At 53.2% G+C, this 27,072-nt stretch overlaps 1 protein-coding gene across 1 annotated transcript in view; it reads right to left on the minus strand.

The window, feature by feature from the left end:
• The window catches only part of SLIT1 (slit guidance ligand 1), a 200,359-nt gene extending 179,811 nt beyond the window's left edge, over window positions 1-20,548 (minus strand). Inside the window, exon 1 of the mRNA XM_075533452.1 lies at window positions 20,352-20,548. Coding sequence (XP_075389567.1) covers window positions 20,352-20,548 — 197 coding nt within the window. The remainder of the gene's footprint in view (window positions 1-20,351) is intronic.
• Between the last annotated feature and the right edge of the window lie 6,524 nt (window positions 20,549-27,072).

A 27,072-nucleotide genomic window follows, 5' to 3' on the forward strand; every position in this document is an offset into this window, starting at 1 on the left:
ACTTGATCTGGACTGCGCTGAGATGTTTTCCTTGGGGAGGGGGATGTTTTCTTAATATACAATTACTCTTTGATATAAAGCTCCCTCACTCATACATATATGAGTGGCCTTGGATTTGTTTCTCTAGTCAACCTGGACTAACACATTCTATAGAAGGATCGTGATCAAAAGGGGGAAAATGCAGAAAAGTTTTCAAATTTTCACAGAATCCAGACTTCTTAGAGTCACAGAGTGTGGAACTATTGTCCTGAGACCATCTTTAAACCTTAAACCAAAATTCCCTCTGAAGTCTTCCTGAAACCAATCAGAGTTTAGCTTTGACTAGTAAGGAATTCTTTGTGCTCTTTGACTACCTATCTAAGGGAGCTAATTGGCAACAGCAACACAAAGAGTAGATGAGAAACTTTGGGGGCAGTAAATTTATGTTAAAGCAACAGCTCAGAGAAGGGGGTGGTGAGAAGGATCAGACAACTCAGAGGATGTAATCAATGTCACTGAACTGAGGGTGTAGGAATTGTTGAATTGGTTTATGCTTTACTGTGCCTACATTCAAGGACCAAGACAAAATAAATACAAGGGGTGTTTTTTTTCATAACTGGCATATTCCAAACAGCATAGGATCAAGTGGGTTTTATACGTTTCTCTTCCCTGCTCCCCTAACGACATCGCACAAGAACTCCACACACAGAGAATGCTCCCAAGTTACCAGAAATCTCCACTTCTTCCCGCCCTCCCATTCTCCTAAGTGAGTCCAACATTGTGGGGAACTAACACTGAGGGAAATATGACTGGGACTTCTTACCTAACTTCTGCGGAGGGAATCTGGAAAGCAAGTATTCCACGATAGGAAAGCCACTTTGGAAAGTTAGAGATAAAGTCCAAGTACATTATCCTGCGTTAAATTTCACTTCCACAGATTCTCCCCCTACAGCTGTGCTGCCTTAAAGTGAGCACGAGGCTGACTCTGCCTCCCTGTAGAAACAGACCTTCCTATTCGCTCTATCGCTTCCTGCCGCAGCAGCCAGCCCCTCACACCTTCCCCCAAGAGTAGATGGGCGTAGGGGGGCTTTATGCCCCAACACTGGATTCAAAATGCTTGTCATAAGCTTGAATTTGGGGCTTGGCTACATTAATGTTGTCAGTAATTTTGCCTTGGCAGCTTTCAATGTATAGAAAACAACCATGTTGCCCCTGTAGCTCTTTTGAATTTAATACATAAAAAGGGGGAATTGTGGGATATAGAAGGGCTTTTCCCCAAGTTGTCCCCCAAATATATGCCAAACCTAGGACACTGCTTGCATCACATGTTAAATGACTGTGCACTTGGAGGTCAATGCAAGCTGCTTAGAGGTCAATCTCCCTGAGCGTTATCAGCCATCTAGAGCAATCAGACTATAGTCTGTCCCACCCTAAGTAGAGCCCACTCCCTTCTGATAAGGACAGTGAATTGCTTCCCTGAAGGAGAGCCCAGAGACAAGGTTGAACCCACTCAAGGAGGACCAAGGTTAGGCTGCCATCTTGAGTCTAAGGTCCACCCATCTTGTCACATGTGCACCCCTAATCCCTCCCCTTCCTATTGCATGTATACCCCTAGATTGTCCCCCTCCCATTGCTCGTGATGCCTACGGTACAACCCCTTTCTGTTACGTATGTGATTACCTGTAATCAGGGGGCTTGTATGCTCCCTAAAGTTATATAAGCCTTAGTTAGAAATATACATCTCCCCTTCTCTTGTCTCCCACTTCCACAAAAAGGGCTGAGGTGAGCGTGCTACCATAAAATATGTCTGACTCCTGTATTTTATCTTCTCTCCTATCTCCTATGACTTTACTATGATCTTTCTCTATTATAACCCTGCAATTGCTCTTACAGACCCCACCCCATGGTTGTCAGAGGCTGGTTATGCTAACACAGTGGTCCTCAGCCTTCCTAAAGCCTGACCCTTTAATACAGTTCCTCATGTGGTGGTGACCCCCAACCATAACATTATTTTTTTTCCTACTTCATAACTGTAATTTTGCTACTGTTATGAATCGGTCGACCCCTGTGAACGGGTCGTTCCACTCGCAAAGGGGTCGAGACCCACAGGTTGAGAACCACTGCTTGTAAGACTCAAGCTACCAAACAAAAAACTGGGTCCTTCCAGCACTTTCCGTAGCAAAGAAGAGAGGGAAGCTATCTCCCTCCAGCTCAGGGTCTTTCTGGGGCGTCAAGAAGCAGGGTAGCAAGTGGCGCACGAGCAGGTGCGCACGGGCCAGACGCTGCCTTCACTAATTCACAAACAACATGAGCTCCGGGTAGTTCCCACAGCTCCAGCACGTGTGGGGGAGGGGTCATTACTACCACCCTGTAGACAAAGACGTTGCGGTTCCATGTGTTTAGTGGAAGAGTTGGGAAGGCAGCCCAGCTCGGGCAATGACTCCATCTAATAGCTTAGCCCTCGTCGTCCTAGTCCCAGCCCCCTCTTTAGGGGTCTGTGGCCTCGGGCAGATCGCCTCGTGTTGTGAGATCCGCTTCCCTATCCAGACTCAGAGGTACAACATTATGGATCCATGAAATACAAGAGGCTGGTGGTGGCTTAGTGAGAGTAACAATGAGAATCTGCCTAAAGTCACAAGTTCAAGCAGGAGTTACAGAGGGTCTTGAAGGTACATCGAGCATGGGGATTGAGATGTGAGGGTAGGTGGGAAAGGGGTTGATACTAAGAGGGTCCTCAGTTCAAGAGGAAACTCTAATTGAAAATATTACACTAAGTTAAAGAAGTCCATCACAAATGACGACTGCATATTACATGATTGCATTTACATGAAATGCCCATAAGGGAAATCCACAGAATCAGAAAGTCGGTTTGTGGTTTCCTGGGGCTAATGGGGAGGAGGGGACATGGGGCTAGTAGCTCGAGCACGAGGTTTCTATGTGAGATGATAATAATGTGATGTTTTTACAGGTCTTACAACTGAGGTGGTGGTGGTTGCATACATCTGTGCGCACATCGAAAACCATTTGATTGAATGCTTAAGATAGGAAAATTGTGTGAATTTTCTCAATAAAGCTATAGTTTGAAGATTAAAAACACTTTTTCACAACAGGAGGGCAGTTTCCTCCAGGCAATCCTGCCAACTAGGCCAATTGTATCAAACCAGCCCAGATGAGATTGACACTTACATCTCCAACACAAAGCCATCCTGGATGAGAGGCTGGCATCTTGTCACCCACTCGGGCTGCCAAATGTGTGCAGATACTGAATCCCACTCGACATGCCACATGCATCCTGTAGACATCTCCATGTCCCTTTCTTGGTCAGTTCAGACCCCAGGGGTCATCCCCACTCCCCAAGGACGAGGTCAGTGGCTACAGGCCCTTTCACGCCTTCATCTCTCTGCACTTCGGGTTAGTCAGTGGGCATTGATCCCTTCTCTGTCTCTCAGGCTTGATAGTCCATGGAACAGTTCACAAACTCCAAGGAAAGGGCTAACTTTAATCTAGAAGAAAAAGGACACAAACGCACAGGGCGAGGTCCAGGAAGAGTTTGGTGCAGAGTTTCCATGTCCCCAGAATATCCCAAGCCTCCATCCACCTCACTACTGGTTTCCATGTTCCTACCCCAGGCTCCCGAAAGACCGCTCACTAGCTAACTCTCTGGTGTTGCCTCTGCTTGCTGTACTGCCTTCCTGCCACCCAACTCTGCTCCACTGCCTCCCTGCACCCCTAGAGTGGCCACCCCATGCCAGCCTGCATCGTGGGTACACCCCCAAACACACGCAGGCTAGAACTAAACCCACTGCCATCAAGTCGATGCTGACTGATAGTGACCCTATGGGACATAGCAGTACTGCCCTGCAGGGTGTTTCCAAGGCTGTAAATCTTGACAGAAGCAGACTGCCACGTCTCTCTCTCTCTCTAGAGAAGTCAGTGAGTTTGAGCTGCCAACCTTGGGTTAGCAGCTGAGTGCTTTAACCACTGTGTCACCAGGGCCCTGCTCTTTAGGCGAGGGCTCATTTGCATTTATGACGCCGTTGCTGAGCCCTGACAGATGTTTAGCAGGTACTGAATGAATGTCTAATAAATAAAATCATGAGGGAAGAAATCAGTTGAAAAGTTAGGTAAGGCAGCAGTCAAACTTAAAAACTAAGCACAAACTGACCACCGGGTCCTAAGACCCTGGGGACACTCTCTTCCCAGCCAGCTGTTTGGCCCACCCCGCGGAAGCCCTTCCTCGTCTGCAAGCCCAAGCTCACGGCCATCGAGTCAACAGCAACCGCACAGGGCAGCACAGAACGACCCCTGCGGGCTCCCAAGACTCTTACTCTTTCGTGTGAAAGAAAGCCTCATCTTTTTCTCCGGAGCAGCTGGTGGCTTCAAACTGCCGACCTTACCCCCGGGGCAGGGCTGCGCTGGTGTGTAAAGTGGAAGTAAAGAAGGCCTTCCCGACAAGTCCGTGGACCGAGCCTGGGTAAAACAGCTCACTCCGTCAGCAGTGTCACTAGCACCTCCTGCCCGTGGCTTGCACGCTGCTGTGACAGGGGAAGCCACGTGGGCATTTAAACACTAGCAGAGGCCCGCCTAGCCGGCTGTTTCTGCAGAGCCGCCAGACTAAGACTGACAGCCATGGAAGAAAGGCTGGGTGCAGTTCCCCAAACTAGCCAGTGTTCTAACAAGCAAACATTGCCCGATCTCCTGCAGGCAGGTGAGCGCCCGAGGTCAGAAGGCACTCGAATCACACGGTGGTCACGACAACGGATGAACTCAAGCAGACCGTGCAGAGGGAGCAGGAGTCGGCGGCGGCATTGAGTTCTGTGCACGTGGGGTCGCCATGAATCCAGTTGACTCAACAGGGCCCTCTCTCCACCTGGACTCCCCTCCAACTCATCCCCAGTTGTGTTAGGTCAGGTTGACTAGAGAAACTGATCGAGAGACACTCATGTGTGTGTGTGTGTGTGTGTGTGTGTGTGTAAGAGAGAGCTTTCTATCAAAGAGCAATTGTATATTTGTATATTGAGAAACTATCCCAGGTCAGTCCACATCAAGTCCATAAGTCTGATATTAGCCCATATGCCCATAAATTCCTCTTGAGACTCACACAGCACATGCAGTGATGCCAAATGAAGGAAGATCACAGGTGCTGGGTGCAAAGTTTTGGGGATCCAGTGCCGGTAGAAGCATCTCGGCGCTGGCACAGGCCTCTACAGGGCTCCTCCCACTCCCGAGTGTGGCTCTTCAACGGAAAGGTGAAGAGCATGTGGCTCGTCTCCAGGGAAAAAGAGAGGAAATTCCCAGAACCCACATGTAGAAGGTCATGTCCACAAGGAGGCATCATCAGGCTGTGACCTGACTGACAGGCTAGACTCCACCCCTTCATTCTTACTACCCTCAAGTTGACACCAGATTATATAAGTACCACACCACTCCTTCCCGTTCAGAGTCCTCTGCCTCCCTCCTTTGAACACTCTGTCCCCGTCCCCCCCACCCCCAGTGAGATTCCAGGCCGACTGCCCCCACACTGCCAACTCTCCCTTGGAGCTCCGGTGCTTGTTCTCACTTGCTACAAACTTCTTTGCCACCTACTCACCCCATCCCCTCCCTCCCCTCATCCATCTGCCTCTCGTCTTCAACCTCCCCCAGGAAACTGCTCCCCCAGTCACCAGCTCCAGAAGCTCCCCTCAGACCGCATCCTGAGCCAGACTCACTTCTCCACACTGCTAACCCTTCCACCCCTCTCCAAAGGCCTTCTTTGGCTTTTGCAAGAGCCTCTCCATCCTGGTTGGAATCTGCAAATGTTTAGCCAGTGCTCCTCCACCCCCCACCACCCCCACCACCTCCACCATCCCCTGCAGCACAGCCTTCCCCTTGGATGTCTCACCTCGGCACCTGCCTCTCCAGGGACTGCCTCAACTGCTCCCCGGGAGGCTCCCCAACACTCTCTCCAGCCCCCATGAGAGCTGACCCCATGGTTTCTCCTGCAAGGCTGGCTTCCTTGGGGTCCTCATGGCATCACCACTTGCTCTCTCTGCCCAGATCCACACCCGCTTCCTCCCAGATCCAGCCTCCACAGTAGCCTCCTCACTTTACGGTGAGTGTGTCCTTCTCCTGTGGCTGCTGGAACAAGTTCCTGCGCGCTTGCACCCAAGTCCACTGCTGTCAGTCAGTGCTGGCTCAGCGCAACCCTGGAGGACAGCTGGGAACTGCTGCCAACAGCTCCCGGAGCTACGAATCCTGGGAGATGCAGGTGCCTCATCTTTCTATCCGCAGAGCAGCCGTTGGGTTCAAATGGTTCCTTGGGGTTTAGTGGCTCCACACTGAACTAGGGCTTCTGGACCACAAGCTTGGTGGTTTAAAATGACACATATTCTTGTCTTAATACTTCTAGAAGTCAGCAGTTCAAGATCAGTCTCCCTGGGTCAAAGTGAAGGTGTCGGCAGGGGTGGTTCCTCTGGAGGAGAGAATCAAGCCACTTACACTCTTTGGCTCGTGGCTTCTTCCATGCCTCACTCCAACCTCCCACTGATTCCAGTCCTCCTGTCTCCCTCCTCTCAGGACCAGTCCATTCACATAACCCAGGATAGACCGCTCCATCTCACGATCCTTAACCATATCTGCCAAATCCCTGCTATCGTGTGAAGTAACATATCCACAGGTTCCAGGTTTTGCGATGGGGGTACCTTTGGGGTCCTTGATTCAGCCTAATATGAGGACCATATTCTTTAAAGGACAGATCAGAACCCATGAAATATCTGACCAAAGGTTAAGAAGAAACCAAAACTTACACGATACACATTTTTTGAGCACCTACTGTATGCAGCAACCAATAGGATACAGGATGTTTTGACACCAACTATGCACCAATCAGGCAGGAGCCCTGGTGGTGTAGTGGTTATGAGTGAGGCTGCTAACTGCAAGGTCAGCAGTCAAAACCACCAGCCACTCCATGGAAGAAAGACAGAGCTTTATACTCCCACTAAGAGTTACAGCCAAGAAGGAATGTGTCAACCAGGGTGCAGTAGAGCACCTATGAAACACACAATATTCCTCTGGCTCTTTGAGGCTTCCTCACCCGCCACTATCATGACCTCGGTCCTGCCTTTCAGTTCTGGCTACTAGACCGAAGCATGTACACTGGTACAGATACGAGCTTAGGACACATGGAATCCAGGTCACATAAACCCCTCAGGAACAGACATGGGAGTAGCCATACCATGAGGGTAGAGTGAAGGTGGGGCGAGGAGGGGAAGAAGGGGGAACCGATAACAATGATCTATGTTTAACCCACCCCACCCCCACCAGGGGGATGAACAACAGAAACGTGGGTGAGGGGAGACCACTGTCAGTGTAAGATATGAAAACAATAATAATTTATCATTTATCAAGGGGTCACAAAGGTGGGAGGAGGGAAGGAGGGAAAAAAGAGGAGCTGATACCAAGGACTCAAACAGAAAGTAACTATTTAGAAAATGATGATGGCAACATATGTACAACTGTGTATGGGTTGATGTATGGATTGTTATAGGAGCTGTAAGAGCGCCCAATAAAGTGATTTAAAAAAAAAAAAAGTTACAGTCACGGAAACTCACAGAGGCAGTCCTCCTCGTCCTTCACGGTCACTAAGAGTCAACGTCCACTGGATGGCAGTCGACATCAACTAGTTTGGTCTATGCATCAGGCAGGGGGACACAGAGATACAGGAGACAAATACCCTGCCCTCAAGCAGCTCAGAGCCTAAACCCATCTTACATTCTCTTCCTTCCAAAGGTGGAAGGAATGAGGAAAGTGGAAACCCACCATTGCATAACAACAGCTGCCGGCAGAATAAGTGAGATCTGAGGGCAAAGCCAATATTCCTAGAGTCTCAAACAATCTCCCCCTGAGATAGTTAAGGCTTATTGTGCCAACCAGGCCGATAAACACGTGTGGGGTTAACTGAAGGGCGGAGGGATAAATGGCTCGGCAAGCCTCACCTTTCAAATACTCTGGTCTCTTGCTGATGGTCGGACCAGGGTGCAGCTGCCTTAGCTAGTTCCCTGCCTCAGCTGGCAAGGCTCACTCCCTGTGAGACATCCCTGAGGAGAAGCCACTTGGACCTACTCCGATGCAGCCCTGGGTGCTGGAGCAGCCGTGTGGAGACCCCTGCCAGCGCTGAGATGCTGACACACTCACTGATTTGGCTTTCCTCCTGCAGTCGGCATCATTGCGTGTGTTTTGCGAGTTTGAGGAAGACTTTGTGGATCAGTGTGGGACATATGAGCTTATGTCGGATTTAGGGGCTTGGACTGGACTGGGTTGGGATGCTTTCTTAATGTACACTTACCTTTTATATAAAACTCTCTCTTTGTTTCTCTAGTCTACCCAAACTAACACCACCCCCAACTATGTATTCATTACCAAGCGGGCCTCGGAGAAACCTAACAAATGCCATCTTGACCACAAGATCAAAGCTAACATCACCAGTAATAAGACATAGCGACACACCATGTGGTCATTGGGTGCAATCAAGTTAATTTCCATTCACAGCTGCGTGGCGGACAGAGGGACTTCTTTCCTAAAATCTTTGTGCAAGAGGATTGCCAGGTCTTTGTCCCGCAGTGCCACTTGGTGGGCCCACATGGCCAACCTTTCAATTCGCAAATGAGTGCTTAACCGCTGCACAACCAGTGCTGCCTATGGTCACCCTACACTCCCTGACAGCATGCACTGAGAAGGGACATCACTCTTCAGCGTCCTTCCCAAAAAAACGCATATGGCAGTTACATAATCTGTCGACTTGCAAAGGGGTGGAGTCTGGTCTGTCAATCAGGTCATAGCCAATGGTGCCTCTGTATAGGAATGGACTTCTGCAGAGGATTCTGAGAACTCCGGTCTTCCTCCCTGGAGGGGGCACACAGATACTTGCTATGATATATTCCTGTCAACAAGCTACATGGAGCTACACAGATGGAGCCAGAGCCCTGGAGCTGGAGGAGCCACATGGAGACCCATGCCAGTGCTGAGATGTTTCCACTGCCACTGGATCCCCAGGATTTTCCCACTGGTCTGTGATCTTCCTGACTTAGGCACCATTGCATGTGTGGCAAGAGTCTGAAGAGGAATGTATAGACTAATGGGCTAGTGGGCTAAAGGATATATGGTCTAATATTGGACCTAGGGACTTGAGCTGGACTTAGCTGGGATGTTTTCTCAATATACAATAGCTCTTTTATATACAGCTCTTTCTCATACATGTGAGTGTCTATGAATTTGTTTCTCTAGTCACCCCAGACTAACACAATGCATAACCTCAATCTAATCATAAAAAACCCCAGACACAGCCAAATGAAGACACAACGTGACCCAAGGACAGATGAAAGAATAATCAGTCCCAGGCTGAAGGAGACTAAGGAGGAATGAAGACTGAATGCAATGTGTTTTCCTGGATTGGGTCCTAGGATTTGAAGGGGAAAAAAAAGAACATTCATGGAGGTTTTGGCAAGATCCTAATAAAGCCTGTGGCTTGGTGAATCATATTGTACTGATGTGCTCATGGCTAGGTTTGACCCCTGAACCGTATGAAATACATGCACGTTGTGTGGAGTTTGTGAAGGGCATAGGAGCACTCTGTACATTGCTTCTGAGAGTCTGAAAATGCTTTAAATGATAGGGGTTTCAATGCTCTAAGTGTCTAGAAGGACATTACAGCAAAACTGAGAGTACAGTCACCATAAATGAATTACTGTCCCCGCTGCCGCTCAGCCTCTTGATTTATTCTCCACACCAAGCCAGCCGACGGAACTTCTCCAAACGCCATTCTGCGGCTGTCACTCTCCACTCAAAGCCCCAGGGAGTCAGTGTTCAAAGGGGCTTGTCAACAGGACACAAGGGCCAGCTTGCAGGGGCTCCCCCTGGCCAAATCTGGGGTATTATGACCACCCAGAGTCCTAAAAAGGGAAATGGTTTCAAACTCGGCTGCTAACAAAAAAAAAAAATAGAAGGTTGGCAGTTTGGACCCACCAGACTCCATGAGAGAAGGAGTAATTGGCTCGTATAAAGATTTCCCCGCCCGGGAGGACAGTCCACTCTGTCCTATGAGGTCGCCAGGAGCCGGCATCTGCCCGATGGCACACAACAGTGACAGCAGCATGATCACCAGAAAAATGCTACTGATGACGACGGTCACAGATGACAACCCCGTGAGTCCCGGCAAGCTTTCCTAAAATAGCGTGCCCACTGAGGAACACAGACGTAGCGCTCAATTTTTAGCAAACCTTCAGCGGATGCGAAAACTAGTTGGTAAAAGTTAAAACAAGGCAAACAGCCTCAGAGAACTCTCTCTCCCTCTCTCTCTCTCTCTCTCTCTCTCTCACTCCTAACCAAGAGGGAAATAGTCACTTTCGAACGGAGAAGCCTGGCAGACCACAAATTACCAAATGATCACACTGAAATTGCCAATTCCGGGACACGCCAGCGAGTGCCTTCTAGCACGACGTCCCCGTAAGGACCCACACCACTTACTGCCAAACGTTCCTGCCACACGTGTACAACCCGGATGAGACCTTGAGGAAGGACCCCACGGAGCCAGGGGCAGGGCCATTCTGCACAATGACTGGCCTGAGCTCTTAAAAACCTCAAGGCCAAGACAAACAAGGAACTTCTCCAAATTAGAGCCGTGACAGCTACATACTTCGTGTGATCCTGGGTAGGATTCTGATCTGGGGCGCCCTGGCCAGTCCATCCTGGCTCATGGCAACTCCACGTGTGCAGACAAGAGCTGCTCCATTCAGCTTCCAGGAGGTGGACAGATTGCCAGGCCTCTCTTCTGAGGTACTTCAGTGTAGGTCTGAACTGCCAACCTCTTGGCACTTAACTGTCTCACCCAAGGTCTCCTAAGTCTCCATAGAGAGCGTGATTGAGATGATTGAAAAAGCTGGAAAACGATCTTTGAATTGGTCAGCGCCTGAAAAGATTCAGTGTCCACTCCGTCCTAGAGAGTTGCTTTGAGTCACCATGGACTGGACATCCGCATCAATCATAACTAGCTTCACTGTGCTCGGAAAGTACACACTGGACTCTTGAGGTGGGGGGGGGGGAGTTTAATGTCTCCAACCTGCACTTGAATGGTTCAGCAACGGGACGGCGTGTTAGGTGGAGGCTTCCACCCGGAGCGTGATGGCTCTGGGCGGGGGCAGGGGTGGGAAGAGGAGATCACGGGCAGACAAGTGTCTTCTGGGTAAAGGGGACAACACTGTCCCACAAGAGGGGGATGAGGGGAAAATGATGGAAACAGGGCAAGACCATGGGAGGTTTGGCGAGTTGTTGAATATAAAACTGATGATCGGAACCGATCACAAGGATCTACATACAACCTCCTCCCTGGGGGACGGACATCAGAAAAGTGGGTGAAGGGAGATGCAGACAGTGTAAGACATGACAAAATAATAATAATTTATATATTATCAAGTGTTCATGAGGGAGGGGAGAGCAGGGAGGGAGGGGGAACAGGGAGGGAGGCGGGAGCAGGGAGGGAGGGGGGAAATGAGCTGATGCCCGGGGCTCAAGTGGAGAGCAAATGTTTTGAAAATGATGATGGCAACAAATGTACAAATGTGCTTGACACAATGGATGGATGTATGGATTGTGATAAGAGTTGTATGAGCCCCCAATAAAATGATTTTTTTAAACCCTGATGATGTGCTCCGTAAATCTGCACCTAATTCACAATTTAAATTTTTAAAAATTTTGAGTTTATGGAAGATGGAATGAAAAGATAATGGAATATTTCCGCACACTTGTTGAAATAATGCTGTAGATGTGTGTCGAGAGGGAGGGGGAGGAAAGAGGGAGGGGAAGAAGGAGGGAAAACACCAGAGGGATGGGGAGAGAGAGGAGAGTTGAAAAGAATCAAGCAAATAGGGCAAATTAGAAACAAATGTAGCAAGATAGAGGATACCCAAGGGTCTCTTGTGTTTTTTCTCAGTAAATTTGAAATTATGTCAAAGTGAAACATAAAGCTCCAATGGGCACCCGGACTTGACTCGGGTGATAGATTCTAAAATGGGCTTGAAGTTATGTGTCTGTGGATGTAGTAGAACTCAGAAAACTATAAAGCAAGGAAATAAAAAACAATGTATACACCCAATCTCTCATCATTTCTTAAATCTCCCCACCCCCAACTCACCGACTCAAATCCTCAACCCGCCCCCCCCCACCGCCTTGCTCCTCACCTCCTTCCTAAAGGATACACCCACTCCCGATGCCCCCAAATTCCCTTGACCTACACTGTCCTCGGACCCCTGGTGGGATAGCTGGTTACAAGTTGGGCTGCCAGACTCAAGGTCATCAGTTCGAACCCACCAGGCACCCCTCAGAAGAAAGAGGAGGCTTTCTGCTCCTGTGGGGATGTACAGGCTCAGAAACCCACAGGATCAGTTCCACTCTCTCGGACAGGAGTGCCAGGAGTTGGGAATCAGCTCCATAGCAGTGAGTTTGGAGTGAGTTCGTCTTACCCTCATGCCACCTCTGTCCTTAACCAAGGTCTGGCCCAAATTTTGAGGCCCAGTTTAAATCCCACTCCTCCATCAGAGCAGTGACCCTTCCCTGACCATCCTCCCCGTCCCCTTCATTACTAAGGTTGATGAAGCACCTGGCCAGTCGATACTGCAAGCTCTCGGCGTAGATTTTCTCCCTGAACTTCAGCGGCCCCCAAGGTAGGTGGTGTCCTTGGGCCCCATTGTATGGATGCAGACATCAAGTCTGGAGCAGCCAGCCCACAATCTCTCAGATGGCAGCTGACGAAGCTGAGACTCCACCTGGGCCTTGCTCACTCGAAAGCCGGTCCACTCTGGGCCCAGCTGTGCACAGCATCCTCCGGCCTCCATGCACACTTGTTCTTTCATGGGCAGACCCCACCAGCTCCCCGAGAGGGCCCACACCCCAGCCCCTCTGACACTGTGCTCACGGCAGGTGCCCGCCAGCTGTTTGTCGGCCACAGGCCGGGTTCCAGAAAGGAGCGGAGGGGGTCGCAGGCTCCGTCAAAAAGAGAAGCCAATTCTCCAACCCCCCTGAGCACAGCCCAGCTCCCTGGCTACTACCCAAGGCCCGGCCGTCATCTGCTCTGGGTAATAAGTATTTGTATGGCGATAATTACAGCATTTGGGAAGAAAATCCCATTAAGCAAGAGCCCTGCCGAGCTGCTAATGCCGGCACAGAACTGGAGGCGGTAATTCCGCCAAGGGCCCGTCTGCTCCCAATAACACAGGAGCAGCCTGGCCCAGCCGGCCGTCACCAGGCCCCCAAAGAGGACGGCCGCCCCTGCTGGCAGCCTCGGGCAGCCTGGCCACCGACCGACCGACCAACCGATGGCAGCCCCTGCCTTGAAGAAGGGACATGGAGGAAGGGCAGCCAGGGCTTCTCTGAGGGAAGGAAAGAGTGTGTCCAGGCTGGGATTCAGCATTGAGTGGCACCCAAGTTCCTCTCATGTCTCTGCAATTTGTTCTCTGTCACCTTAATAATAACGCCACCAGTGAGTGGGCTCTTGCCAGGCCTGGAGCAAAGCACCCCTTCACACTCGGCTGGGCGCTGTACCCCGGGCACCCTTCAAAACACATCCTCTCCCCACCCCCACTGCCAGGCCACAGAAGTGGGGTTCTGCGTTTGTCCCCATTGACCATGCTACGTTTCTTCTCTTGTGCTGCCTGCCTTGTTGCTGGGCACCTCTGAGCCATATCCAACCCACAGTGACCCCATGTGACAGAGAAGGACTGCCCCAGCCCCACTCCACCCCGCACACCCCAACAGTTTTCTTGGCTGTAATTTTTTAAATCATTTTATTGGGAGCTCGTCTAGCTCTTATCACAACCCATACATACATACATCGTGGCAAGCACATTTGTACGTATGTTGCCATCATCATTTTCAAAACATTTCCTTTCTACTTGAGCCCTTGGTATCAGCTCATTTTTCCCTCCCTCCCTCATGAACCCTTGATGATTTATAAATTATTTTTATTTTTTCATGTCTCACACTGACCAATGTCTACCCTTCACCCACTTTTCTGTTGTCCGTCCCCCTGGGAGGGGGTTATATATAGAACATTGTGATCAGTTCCCTTTTTCTCCCCCCACCATCCCCTTATCCTCCTGGTATCGCTACTCTCTTTATTGGTCCTGAGGGGTGTATGTGCCCTGGATTCCCTGTTTTCAGCTCTTATCTGTACCCATGTGCATTCTCTGGTCTAGCCGGATTTGTAAAGTAGAATTGGGGTCATGATAGTGGGGGGGAGGAAGCATTAAAGAACTAGAAGAAAGTTGTCTGTTTCATCATTGCTATACTGCACCCTGACTGGCTCCTCTCTTCCTGAGACCCTTCTGTGAGAGGATGTCCAATTGTTTACAGATGGGTTTTGGGTCTGCACTCTGCACTCCCCCTCATTCACAGTAACAGGATTTTTTGTTCTGGGTTGACTGTAATTTTTAAGGCGGCGGATTGACTAGATCTTTCTGCCAAGGAGCTTCTGGGTAGGTTCAAATTGCCAAACTTTCAGTTAGCAGCTGGGTGCTTTAACTGTAGCGCCGCCAAGACTCCTTTCTGTGCGGGTCTGAAACCCCGAGGGCAAGGGATGGTGCTTGTTTCTGCCCAACACAACACAGGCCTCCAAGAGGTGTCTGGAATGAGTGTATTACACCCATACATGCCCAAGAGCCCTGCTGACATGTAGCAGAGCAGAGCTAAAACTCAGGCCACCAATATGTCCAGGGCCATCACCACTGTCGGCCCACCGCCTCCCTCTATGACACCTCCCAGGGAATCAGGCAAAGGCACCCAGGGACAGCGGAGGGCGCGGGGTGTTGGGGCGGACGGAGCGGAACTCGGGGTGAAGCAAAAGCCTGCTGGGAAACTGAACAGACAGGCACTGGGGTGCAGAGGAATAAAGGGAGTCGGGGCAGCTTACAACACAGACAACCCTCCCAACCTGACCCCCAAGCTCGCTGGGGCCCCTCCTGCACCCTCAAAGCTGCCACTGCAGCCCTCCACTAACGGAAGTCATCATCACATCACTTGCGATTGGAATCGCTCTCTACCCTGTGTTTTCACAAAGCTAAAACCACGAGAAAATAAAACAGTTGTCACCAAATCGGCTCCGACATGGGTGACCCCACCGAGAGCTGAACTGTGTGCCCCAGGGCTGGCGGTGGCTGATTGTTTTAGAAGGAGACCACGAGGCTCTTCTTCCCAGGGACCCTGGCTGGGCGCAAGGCTCCAAACTTTGGCTGCTAGCCCGGCACAGGACCGTCCTGGAATGCCGTCACAAACACAAACTAGGCAAAGGCCTCGTCAGTGAGCCTATGTTACCATGCCCAGGAGTGGAAGGAAAGCAGAACATCATTCGTGGACTCCCCACTCCACCAGGCCCTCTGAATGCATTCATTTCCTCACACCATCCTCGCCATTAACCTGCAAAGCTGCTCTTGGCCCCTCAGACACGTGGAGTAGGCGCCTGAGTGACACAGTTTGCCCGTGGCTGGCAACTAAAAGGTTTACAGTTCAAAAACCAGCACCCCTCGGAAGTAAAGGCCTGGCGATCTGCTTCCATGAAGATCAGCTGAGCAAGCCCTGTGGCGCCTCTACTCTATAACACACAGGGTGGCCCTGAATCGGAGCCGGCGCATCAGACAGCACAAAATGATGCAGATGGAGAATGGGGTCCCCGGAGCAGGCAGAGTGACCGGACTGGGGTCCGTACACCAGCCATTGGAAGCCACGGCTCTACTCTCCCCAGCCCCAGCTCCAGCCGGGTGCACCCGCTACAGAGCAAGTTACGTGACCTCTCCGAGCCTTGCTGCTTCCCATCAGGAGAACGGGCCTGCAGATACCCGACAGCCCTGGCTCTCAGAGGACTGAAGCTGATGAGTGGGAAGTGCCTGGGACGGATGCTGCTTGCAAATCAGTGTATGATGATGACGGCACTGAGGGAGTCTCAATCGTTACATGAGCGGATGTCCCGGGGCCTGGGTGCTGAGACTCAGTTCCGCCTTCCAGGGGAACACAGCCTAGAGATCACAAGGAGACAGGAGCCTGAGAGCAGGGCGCAGAGCTGCACCAGGAGACCAGGCTGGACATCCGGCGGCAAAGCCCACAGACAGACCTGTTCAACGGACCCCACGCCCCAGGGCTGCCATCCATCACTGTTTGGATCTCTAAACAGGCTTCGCTGACCATCAGCCTCAGGGTGCCCTGTGCCATCTTCCCAGAGCATGATTCTTCATCCCCATCCTGGTGAACAAGATACTCAGAGGGGCCCCCACCGGGCCTCTCTAGCATCCCCATGCCCAGCTAGGGCAGGGTGGACACACTGGCCCGAAGGCAGACGGGGCAGGAAAGGAAAGAGAGCCAGCCCTCTGACCTGAGAACATCTGACTGTGGTACACCCCAGTGGGTGGGAGGTGGGGGATGCAGACGGAAGCCAGCCACCCTCCTTTCCTGCTTTCCATCCTCACCACCTGCCAGCGGGCCCGGAGGATGCGCTCCCCTGTCCCCCAGGGGAACCCGGGGTGCTAGAGTCCAGGGTAGAGAGGGGAAACCGTTTCCACACCCGTCTCACCCTCATCTCACACACTCCTGGACATGTGGGCCCAAAGAGGTGGTGGTGGCTTCCATGGCCTATTGTGGTGGGCAGGTGCATAGCCAAATGCAGCCGTTCCACAATCCCGCAGGCTCACTGCAGAGGCCTGTCAGACGCCCTGGGAAGTCGCCAGTCATGCTCACCCGTTTTCTCCCCACTGAGCCTCCCCTCAGTGTAAACGCGCCACCCCCCGCCCCGCCAACCTGACCTTTCAGGCTGGTTTTAGCCCTCTAGCCCTCATCTTGATCAACAGCGAGGGACATGTGAATCGAATTTCAAATCCTTGTGGAATCCAGACTTTGTGGAGCCGTAGAGGCTGAGCAAACCCCCAAAACTATAGCCCTACGATAATCATCAAAATGTAAGCCCAAAAATAGCCCCTGAAGTATTTTCTTCTTCTTTGTTTGTTTGTTTTTTTAAGTTTTTCTTTCATACAAAAGATTTTCTTCTCTCATACAAAAAATATTTTAATTAAAAACAAAATTCACCTGGAAGTTACGGACCTGGCAAGGGAGGGGAGGGAGGGAGGGAGGGGAATAGAGGCCAGAGCTGGAACTCTGAGTCCAGCCCTACAAAGAGCTACCGCGCCCCCGTCTCCCACCACGGGCACTGTATTTCAATTGTTCATTACAGTGAATTATTTAGTACCTTCCCATCCGGCCCACGCAGCCCTGAAGCCCCTCTGGCTGAACCAATTTCCTCGGCAGCTCTGAGGCCCTGCACTGCCTCTTTCCAGAAGTCCCCGAAACTAGCCGACAGTTCTTGCCCTCTTGCCGGGGATAGAGTCTGGTCTGGGAGCTATGGAATATATGATCATAAACTCACAGGCTGCCGTAGAAACTGCCCAGAGGACAAAAGGCACACACACACAAAAAAAAGCACAGCTGCAGTCTATAAAAATTTCACAGTCTGAAGAAGCCGCTGCTCCAGGCTGGGATAGTGCACGTCCGTATTGATTAGCGAGCGCATTTGCCAGTTATTGTAAGTCCTCCCGGGTGCTCACCAGAGCCTCCTTCTGCATCCAGACCTGAGGCTCTGTGCTCACAGCAAAGCCCAAACCTCCTCCCACCCACCCCTCCCCAGAGGGGTTCCCAAATCCAAATAAAGGAGAAAAGCCCCCCAGGTCCCTCCTAGCCTCTCTTTGCAGCCCACTGCGCATGGCATGCTCAGCCACAGGGAAACGCTGGCCAGGTCACCCATCGGGCCCAGTACCTTCCCACCCACGGGCTTCTCCACGCCTGCCTTTCCCTCCATCAGGAGAGCCTGCCCTCTCTGCATGGCCAAATCCAACTCCACCACCCGTGTCCTGGCCAAACAGCCCGACCTCTGAGAAGCATCTTCATCCCAGAAAAAGGCCTTCCCATCCTAAGGAGCCCTGGCGACATGGTAGGTTCAACTTCAAGGTCAGAGGTTTAAATCCATCAGTCAAAAAGATGAGGCTTTCTGCGTCTGTAAAGCTGTATAGCCCCAGAAACCCCAGGGGCAGCTCTACCCTGTCCTACAGGATTGCTATGAGAGAGAGAGAGTGAGTGAGTGATCCAATTCCCCCACGCAGCGCTACCACCAGTCTGGCCCTCTCTCTGAGCTGACAGCTAGATGTGTCCATCTGGTCCTCTAGGTCACACGCCTCTGGATGGCAGAGAAGAGTGCACTCCCTGCTGGAGCATCAGCACCCGGAGCAGGTCCTGGCCTCAGAGACATCCCTGAATCAAATAATGAGACTCTGCTCCCACTGCCATTGTCATCATCATGCGCTGATTGGAGAGCAGCATCGTCTCAGGCACGTCCCACCCATCAGCCTCAGTCCTCCGAGAGCCAGGGCTATTAGGTATCGACAGGCCCGTTCTCCTGATCGAACACAGCAAGTTACATAACTTGCCCAAGGTCACACAGCTAATCAACGGTAAAGTGGAGGCTCCACCCCAGGCAGGCAATCCCACCACCCAACTCCTTTCCTCTGAATTAGGAGACTTCATCCCATCTTACTCTGATCTCAAAGGGGTTTCAGAGTTTCTGGAAGTCTAAACAGATGTCGCCCTTAAAACGGAAGGTGGCAGGAGGGCCTGGGCCGAGGAGACAACATTTGAGATTCCACATCAAAAGAGGACAGGCACTGGTGTGTCCCAGCTCTAGGCTGCTGCCAGGGTAACAGCTCTGGGATGAATGACTCAGAGGACAGGACCTGAAGGGTGACCTTGCACCCTCAGGGGTCTAGGGGACAGGCTTCTCTGTCTTCAGTTTCTCTTAAGCCCACACAGGCCAAAGCACAGACTACCCCAGGGAACTTCTCTCAGCCTCTCACCTCTTGCCTCTCCACTGTTTCCTCCTCATCCTTCCACACAGGCTCACACACACGCGGGTGCACATACGCAGATGCCCAGACGGACACAGAAGACTGAAATTCTCCAAAGCCTCTGAGGGAAATTTTCAGACTCAGCTCAGAAGAGGCTGGGACAAATGTGTCTCGCTAATTGCTGACCTGGGCACAGAGTTTGATCCTGGAGATCAGGGTTCTGCCTCTGACTTGCTGGGAGCCTTGAAAATGTGCTGAAAAGTTATCAACATGCCTGTAAGCCACCCAGGAGTGTGGGGAAGAAGGAGCCGGCAGTCTTTGGGGAAGTCCAGTTCTAACATCTCCTGGGGCAGTCACCACACTCTGTGTGCCGCACAAAGGCCCTACATGCAGTGTGCCAGCCAGTCACAGGCTCAGCCCATGAATTGGGGAAATCTTATCTCCCAGCCTTGGACTCAGAGGGGGGCGCCACGACTCAAACCCGGGAATATTCTGCAGCTGGACCTCCCAAACCAATCATACAGATCTGTAAACACACACAGACTGGCCACACACACACACACACACACACACACACACACACACACACTAAAATAAAACTCAGCAGGCTCCGAAAGGGTTGAGGGTCCTTATGAATTCAGAAGGCAGCGAGAATAAGGAGAAGAGAAATGAGGTTTGAGGACTCCTCATGGTCAATTCCTTTACCCTGTATCTCCCAAGTCAAGCTCCAGATTTCCTGGCATGATCCAAAGGGCATCCGGCCCAGGACACATCTACCCGCTGTCTAGCAGTTGAAAGTAACCTGCCCCATGGCCCAACCCCAAAGCCCTTCAGTCCCATTGTCTTTCTGGGTTGGGGACGGCTGGATAAGAGAGAAGTGGCCAAGTGAGGGACTCACGCCTGACACCTGCCAGCGGAGAATACGGAAGGCTCTGGGGCAAACAATAGGGAGGGGGGGGAGAGGAGAAGCACTAACCCAATCCCACCCTGTCCCCCCTCACCAACCCGCAGGCCCTCAGAGAGCCAACCCCACACCACCACCCAAGGTCCCTTGGTGCCAAAGGAGACCTTGCGCCTGGTGAGTGTGGAAAGCTTCCCTCCCGGGTGCCAGAAGGGCTTTCTGGCAGGGATTCGCAGGCACCTTGTAAGGAATCAAGTGTTGGCGCAGTGGAAAGGGCCTGCCCGCTCTGAGCGCTAGTGCAGGTGTGAGGGTGGGCAGCTGACAACCCCCCACCCCACCCCCGCAAGGGTCGTCGTTGAAATCAGGGCGACAGGGAAAGAGCTGCGCCCCTGTTCCCAGCTCGGCAATGGACTCTCACAGTCAATGGTCCGTCTAGTGGCTGCGGAGTCGGCGCTCCCACGGTCCTGAATTGCGCCTGAGCAGGAGGGCAACCTGGGGGGACCGGGGTGATGGGACCGGGGTGATGGAGGGGGGGCGCGGATCGCTGCGGGCCCGGGAGTGGGCATACTCACAGGCGCTCGGTGCTCCGTGGGATGTTCTTGGGGACGGCCTGCAGCCCCGTGCCGTGACAGTCCACCGTGGTGCCGGTGCAGGTGCAGAGGGCGGGGCACGCCGTGGCACCCAGGCGCCACGCGGCTGCCCACAGCAGCAGCCAGAGCTCGGGCCGAACGAGCCCCGCCGGGGGCCCCCTCCGGGGCATCAGCACCATGGTGCCCTCGCCGCGTCCCGCTTGCGAGCCAGGCGGCGGCAGCCGCTTACCATGCCCGTCCGGGGCCGCCTCCAGGTGCAGTCCCGGGGCTGAGCCGCCGAGCAGACTGCGGGCTGGGGCGCAGCGCCCGGGCGGCGGGGGAGGCACCCTGCTCCTCCGAGCGCCGGCGCCTGGGCGCGGACCCAGGGAGGGCGCCTCGGGCGGAGGGCGCTCGGCTCCTCTCCGGGTTCTGGCTGGCTGGGCTCCCTCTCGCCCTCCCTCCAGCTCGCGACTGACTGCTGCGAGGAGGAAAATGGGCAGGCCCCGCGCGCGCGCGCGCGCGCGCGCACACACACACACTCAAACACACACACTCTCTCACACCCGCACGCTCGCCCCCACCCGGCAGTCATCCATCAATCGCAAAGCACACATCCAGGGCCAGACTCCTCCCCGCGCCTGGGGCGCCCCGGGCCCCCGCCTCCCGACCACCACTCGCTGGCCTCTTACAGTTTCAAAGGTGGAACCTCAGAGGTGCGGCGACCGGCTGGGCAAGGGAGGGAAGAGGAAGGGAGAGGAGGAGGATCCTTCCCACCCCCCCAGTGGATCTGCCCAACACACACACACAAGCACGCACACACGCCCCTCGGGATAGCCACAGCACACCCCCCACCTCTGGCCCCCACCCCACCCCCGCCCTTAGACTGTGGTGGCAGCCCGCAGGCCCCCACCAGACAGACGTACTTTGTCACTTTGGGGTGAAGGAAATCTCCTTGCCCCAGGTGACATCTCCAAACCCCCTAGGGGAGCCTTAGACTTTGGGCGGAGACTCGGAAGGAAGACACCAAGCAGTGGCTCCACCACCACAAACCCCAAACCATCAGCTGCTGTGCAAAGAAGAGAGCAACCCCAAGACACCAAGGGGAGCCCTGAGGCCAGGCTACCAAGGACCCCAGTTGGTACATCTGCACGCTGGGCAGATGACATTTCAGCTCAAATTGGGGGGGCAGGGTGGAGGGGGTGTCACTGACTGGTGCAGGGGGGCCATCAGTGAGAGCTGGAATCTAGCAAATACCTAACAGGGTCCCACCATCTGCCAACAACTGTAAACAGATCAGCACTAATATTGGGGAAACCGGGAGAGGGGCAAAGGCCTCAAAGGGCAGTAGAGAGGGGGACTGGCCAGGCCTGACCTCAAGAGAAGCACCCTGACCATGTCCGCCTTTGGGCTCTCTTCCACACAATAAGGAGCCCTGGGGGCTGGCTGCTCACTCCCAGGCGGGCAGTTCAAGCCCACCAGTGGCTCTGCAAGAGAAAGGTGTCTACTCGCCTGAAGGCTTACAGTCTCCGAAACACCGCCCTGCACTCCCTGGACCAGCCATGATGGCAACGGGGCTGTGTGCTACTGCGTGGTGTGAGGCAGGTGTGCACATGGTTGTAGATTTGGGTGTGGATGGGAAATCCAGGTGGTGGGGTGGGGATGGGGACCATTATCCTTAACTCCAGAAAAGATGAAAGACCTTCCGCAAACACCTGGGAGCTGTGGCTTGCAGCGGGTACTGTCTGTCCCCTGGACCAGCCCCTGCCGCAGCCGGCTGCCTCCAGCTGGACAATCAAGAGTCGCCCATCATTTCAGGAAGCAATTCACTCACAGGATATGGGACCTGGGTTTCTCCTTGGGAAGGCGACTGGATCCGAGGTGAGGAGCAGGGCTGGCACAGGGTGGGGAAAACTTGGGCAGAGGGTGGAGAAAATCGAGGTTCCACAAGATTAAAGCCTTTTCACCCACCAAATGCCAAAAAAGCGCTACAGCTTCCCTCAGTTTTTCTCTTCCATCTTAAGGAAGCGCGTGGTACAGACTCTCCACCGTCAGGGAGAGAACCTGTGTCCTCAGAAACCCACAAGGAGCTTGGCAGGGGCTGTGACATGGCTTCGTTTCCCTGGTGGGGATTTTTTCAAATCCTCCGGATCCCGGTTTCCATCAAAGGCCTCATTCTTTGAGCCTCCATCCAAGGGCAACTCAGGGGAGGGGACATTCTCAAGAAGTCCCATGTGTTGTGGTTCTGGTCAAGTAGGGGGGCAGTGGGATGGTGCAGGACCAGACGGTGGGTCGTCGTTCCCTTGCGCTCAGGGTTCCTTTAGGTCGGAACCGACTGGACAGTACCTGACAGCAACAACACAATGTTAGGGGACCTTCTCCCAGGTCCCTAAGGGGTAGAAATAATGGTTAACCTGCCTGGGTGCCAGCCAGAGGAGCTCCAGTGGTGTTGTGGGTTACACATGGATCTGCTCACTACAAGGTCAGAGGTTCGAATGCACTAGCTGCTCCTTGGGAGGAAGATGAGGCTACCTACTCCTGCAAAGATTTTTTAAAGTCTCAGAAACCCAAAGCAGAACCCTGTTCTACTCTGTCCTAGAGGGCCGCTGTGAGTTGTCATTGACTCAGTGGCAATAAGTTTATTTGTTTTTAATCGTTTTATTGGGGGCTCTTACAGCTCTCATCACCATCCATCCATCCATTGTGTCCAGCACATTTGTACATATATTGCTGTTAGGTAGCTTAGCCTAGGGAATTGGGAGGTCCATTACGCATGCCCAGGAGAGCCAGCAAAAGACAAAAGCTGGATTTTCCCGCCGGTGGGCTTGGATGGGCATTACACCTGGAGCAGCCCACCTGGGCCGGGTGATTGCAATTCAGCCAATGGGATCGACCTGGGGTCGTTCACCACACCTCCCCCGGGAACCCTTGAAAAGGCAGGGACCGGAAGGGAGAGCTCTCTTGGGCTCTTGGGCTTTTTGGGCTCTTGGGCGCCTGGTCTCTTGGTCTTGTCTTGCTTGGGCGGTCTGGTGGTCTTCGTGGGAGGAGAGAGATCCTTGCGTGTCCCGGAGCAGTCTCTGCCAGGCCGCATGGTCAAAGGAATCCTATGGGTGCCGCGTAAAACCTGATGCTTCTTTGAACTTTCATTAAATTCACTTGGATCACGAGCCCGGCTTCGGCGTGAAATCTTTCTCGCGCAGAGCCAAGGACCGAGGCTGAGATTTAGGCTGGAGAGAGAAACCTAACATTGCCATCCTCGTTTTCAAAATATTTTCTGCTTGAGCCCTTGGCATTGGCTCCTTGTGAGTTTGGTGTTTGGAGCTTGGTTGGCACCGCCAAAGAAAGGCTGGGCAAGTCCTTCCCTCAAACCAGTCCCTGAACACCCTGTGGGCACAGTTCCCTTCTGACTCGCAGGAGTCTGGGTTGGTTCCCACAAATTAGGCCACCAGTCTGAAGCCTGCAAGAGGGTCTCTCTCTTCCTCACCATCTCCTCCTCCCCCTCCACAGAGGCTCAGCTACCCACCCTGCAAGGCCCTTCCCAGATGCCTCGGGCTTGCACCCGGCAGCCCTCTGCTTTGCTGCTTTGTGTCTCCCATCACCACTAAGACTGAGCTCTGTTTACTTCACGGGCTTCCCGTCTCCTCCTACACCGCCTCCCCCCAGGGACAGAGACAGCCCCAGGTCACTTCCTCACTTTGGCACTGACACCAGCACCTGGCACTTAGTAGGCCTGGAACAAATGGCAATCAAACTGCTGCAGAGGCCTGGCCTCCCGCCCTCTGCTCCAGAGTGCTGCCCAACCCACCAACCTCAGGGACCCCTGCAAAGGCAGGCCTTTGAGGGATGGACAGAGTGTTGATGAACCAGGCTTCTACCCTGGGGTCCTCAGAGTGGCAGGGCGACTGGGACGTGAGGAGGAGTGGAGCAGGCAGGGGACTGTAAAAGCAGCCCTACGTGCTGCCCACAGGCTAGCCACTACCCTTGAAGCTTCCAGACGAGCTTGGACAGTGAATCCCCAAGCAGGCACGGAGCCAAGTTGTCACAGCCTGGCAAGGCCTGGCCTTCCCTTTGAAGGGGGGAAGGCAAGACGCCCCCCCTCAGGCCCAGGACAAAGACTCTCCCCACCAGCCCATCACGGGGGTCCTGCTCCAGTAGCCAGACAGCTCCCCAACTTGGCTCCAGTCCCCTATTCCTCTACCCCAGAACCTGGCCACCTCCCCAATTCGGGAGGCAGCTCGCCATGAATGAACACAGCTCATTAGCGTTCTCAGCACATTTACTCGTTAAACAACTGCCCAACCAGCCGCACACCCCTGAGCGCCCCCCCGCCCCCGCCCTTTGCTTTTTCAATTTCCTCTCCCATGGCCCTCCCTCTGTTGAAGCTCCCTCTTCCCTCCCTGCAGCTGGGCCACCTGCTCCCTCCACACGGGGGGCGGGTGGGAAGGAGGCAGGCCTGGCAGGCTGTTAGTGCCAGGAACACTCCACCACTGCAGGGCAGCCCCCAGAGGAAAGTGAGGGGTTCAGTCGCTCCAACCCCAATAGGGTGAGTCTCTTCTGAGTTCCCTCAGCTAAGCCTGCTAGCAGTGCCATGGAGGGCCTGCGACTTGGGAAGAGAGCTCCCTCCTTCCAGTCCCCCAGGGTCTTCCACCAACCCTACAGCCCCCTCCCCCTCCCCCACCCTCCCTGTCCCTCCTGGAGCACCAAGAAGGTGAAGAACCTGCAGAAGACAGGGGGGGGGGGGGCTCTGTGGTTTGCATTTCTAAACCGCCAAAGGCAGAAGGCTCGCTCATCAGATCTGTGTTACATGCCAGCTACAGAGTCTCCATCTACCATGAGCCAGGCATCGTGCCAAACCAAAACCCCTTGCTGTCGAGTCAATTCCAACTCGTAGCAACCCTCCCAGACAGAGTAGAACTGTCCCATAGGGTTTCCAAGACTATAAACCTTTAGGGAAGCTGACTACCTCAGTTTTCTCCCAAAGAGTGGCTGGTGGGCTTGAACCATTACTGTTTAGTCCACTGCACCACCGGTCATTCTACAGGGACCAGAAGACCCTGGAAGAGGTGCTCACAGAGGTCAGAGTTCAGCAGGAGGAGAGAGGACACAGGAAAGCCCGTCCTGCACGATGCAGGTCAGAGGCAATGTGGAACTGCAGAGGGAAGGACCAGGCTAGGGCAGGAAGGCTTCCTGGAAGAGAAGGTCCCTGGAATTGCGTCTTGAAGGATAAATGGGCATTGAACGTGTCATCAGGAAGGCTCAGTGCCTGGAGAAGGACACAAAGCTCAGTCGAGTAGTCCAAAACCAAACCCATCCCCTCCAGTTGCTTCCAGCTCATCGCGCCCTCTAGAGGCTTTGCACAGGCGCATCTTCATGGAGGCAGCCAGCTTCATCTTCAGGCCTCAGACGGGCTGGCAGGATTGAACTGACGACCTCAGGGCTAGCAGCCCAGTTCCCAACCCACAGCACCACGAGGGCTCTTTTGAGCCACGTAGAGGGTCGTTGATAAAGAGGAAGACCCTCTACAAGATGGATTGACACAGTGGCTGCAGTGATGGGCTCACGCTGAAGAACAATTGTGTGCATGGCACAGGACCAGACCACGCAGCGAGAACTGCATGAGACACATGGAGCAGACGTGGCTGCCCTGCAGTGAGCTCCACCCAGCCCACGAAGGCAGAGGGCGCAGGAGGTAGAGAGGAGATGGGCACAGGCTGTCTTTCTGCAGCTCTGCTGGGCTTTGAGACGCAGCCGGCCTACCCTTGTGCTCAATCACACACCTAAATACCTGTGCCCAGAAATGCACTCTCTTAGTAACCAGTGTCGATGGGCACCTGGGCAATGGCAAGGGAGAGTTGAGTGGATGCTTCGTGCTACTGCTTGAATTTTTTTCGCCCTGTGTAGCACATGACCCAAGGAGATCTGGCGGTGTCGTGGTTACGCGTTGGGCTATGATCTGCAAAGCCTGCAGTTCGAAACCCCCAGCCACTCCCTCCGTGGGAGAAACACGGGGCTTTCTACTCCCATAGAGAGTTACCGTCTCAGAAACCCACAGGGCAAGCTCTACCCTGTCCTATAGGGTCTCTCTGAGCCAGCATAGGCTCGGCGTCAGTGAGTTTGGTTTAGTTGGTTTGGTAGTATGACCTAAAGTAGCCCCAACCAAGACTTTTTTCTTTTCAGTCTGCTGGGGTGCTTATCACAAGTGCTAGTTCTGAGGACCCATCGTGTATCTCCGTCATCGGAATCTGCGCTGTTAGCAAGCTGGGGTGGAAAGTGAGGCAATGAGAATCTGAGGCCAGTGGGTCCTGAGACAGTGCTCTAGAAAATCAAGGCCTGGTGTGCTGAATTAATGAGTTTGAACTTGGACCTGAAAGCTCTGGGGAGCCATTGAAGACAGTGGCCTGGTAGGGACAAAGGGTCTGTGGCCTGCCTGCCTTCCTCCTCTCTGGTTTCCACTCACTGTGAGCAAGGATGAAGCACATCAAACGGAACAGTAGCTGCGGCAGGCTGGAAGCTGGCTAGGGAAGAGACAGCAGCCATTCGATGTGGATGGACAGTGGCTCCCATCAGATGTCAGAGCTGAACGGAGCTCAGAAATGATCAAAGCCACACATACACCGAAAGCTCTGGTCCATGGCGGAAAGAAATGAACATTTCAGTCCTGGACTGAAAGATGTACTACTATTAAGATGTCAATACTAACCAAAGTGATTGATAGATTCACCTCAAT

Source organism: Tenrec ecaudatus, chromosome 16 (genome assembly GCF_050624435.1).
Source record: "Tenrec ecaudatus isolate mTenEca1 chromosome 16, mTenEca1.hap1, whole genome shotgun sequence".
In the NCBI taxonomy this organism is placed as follows: domain Eukaryota; kingdom Metazoa; phylum Chordata; class Mammalia; order Afrosoricida; family Tenrecidae; genus Tenrec; species Tenrec ecaudatus.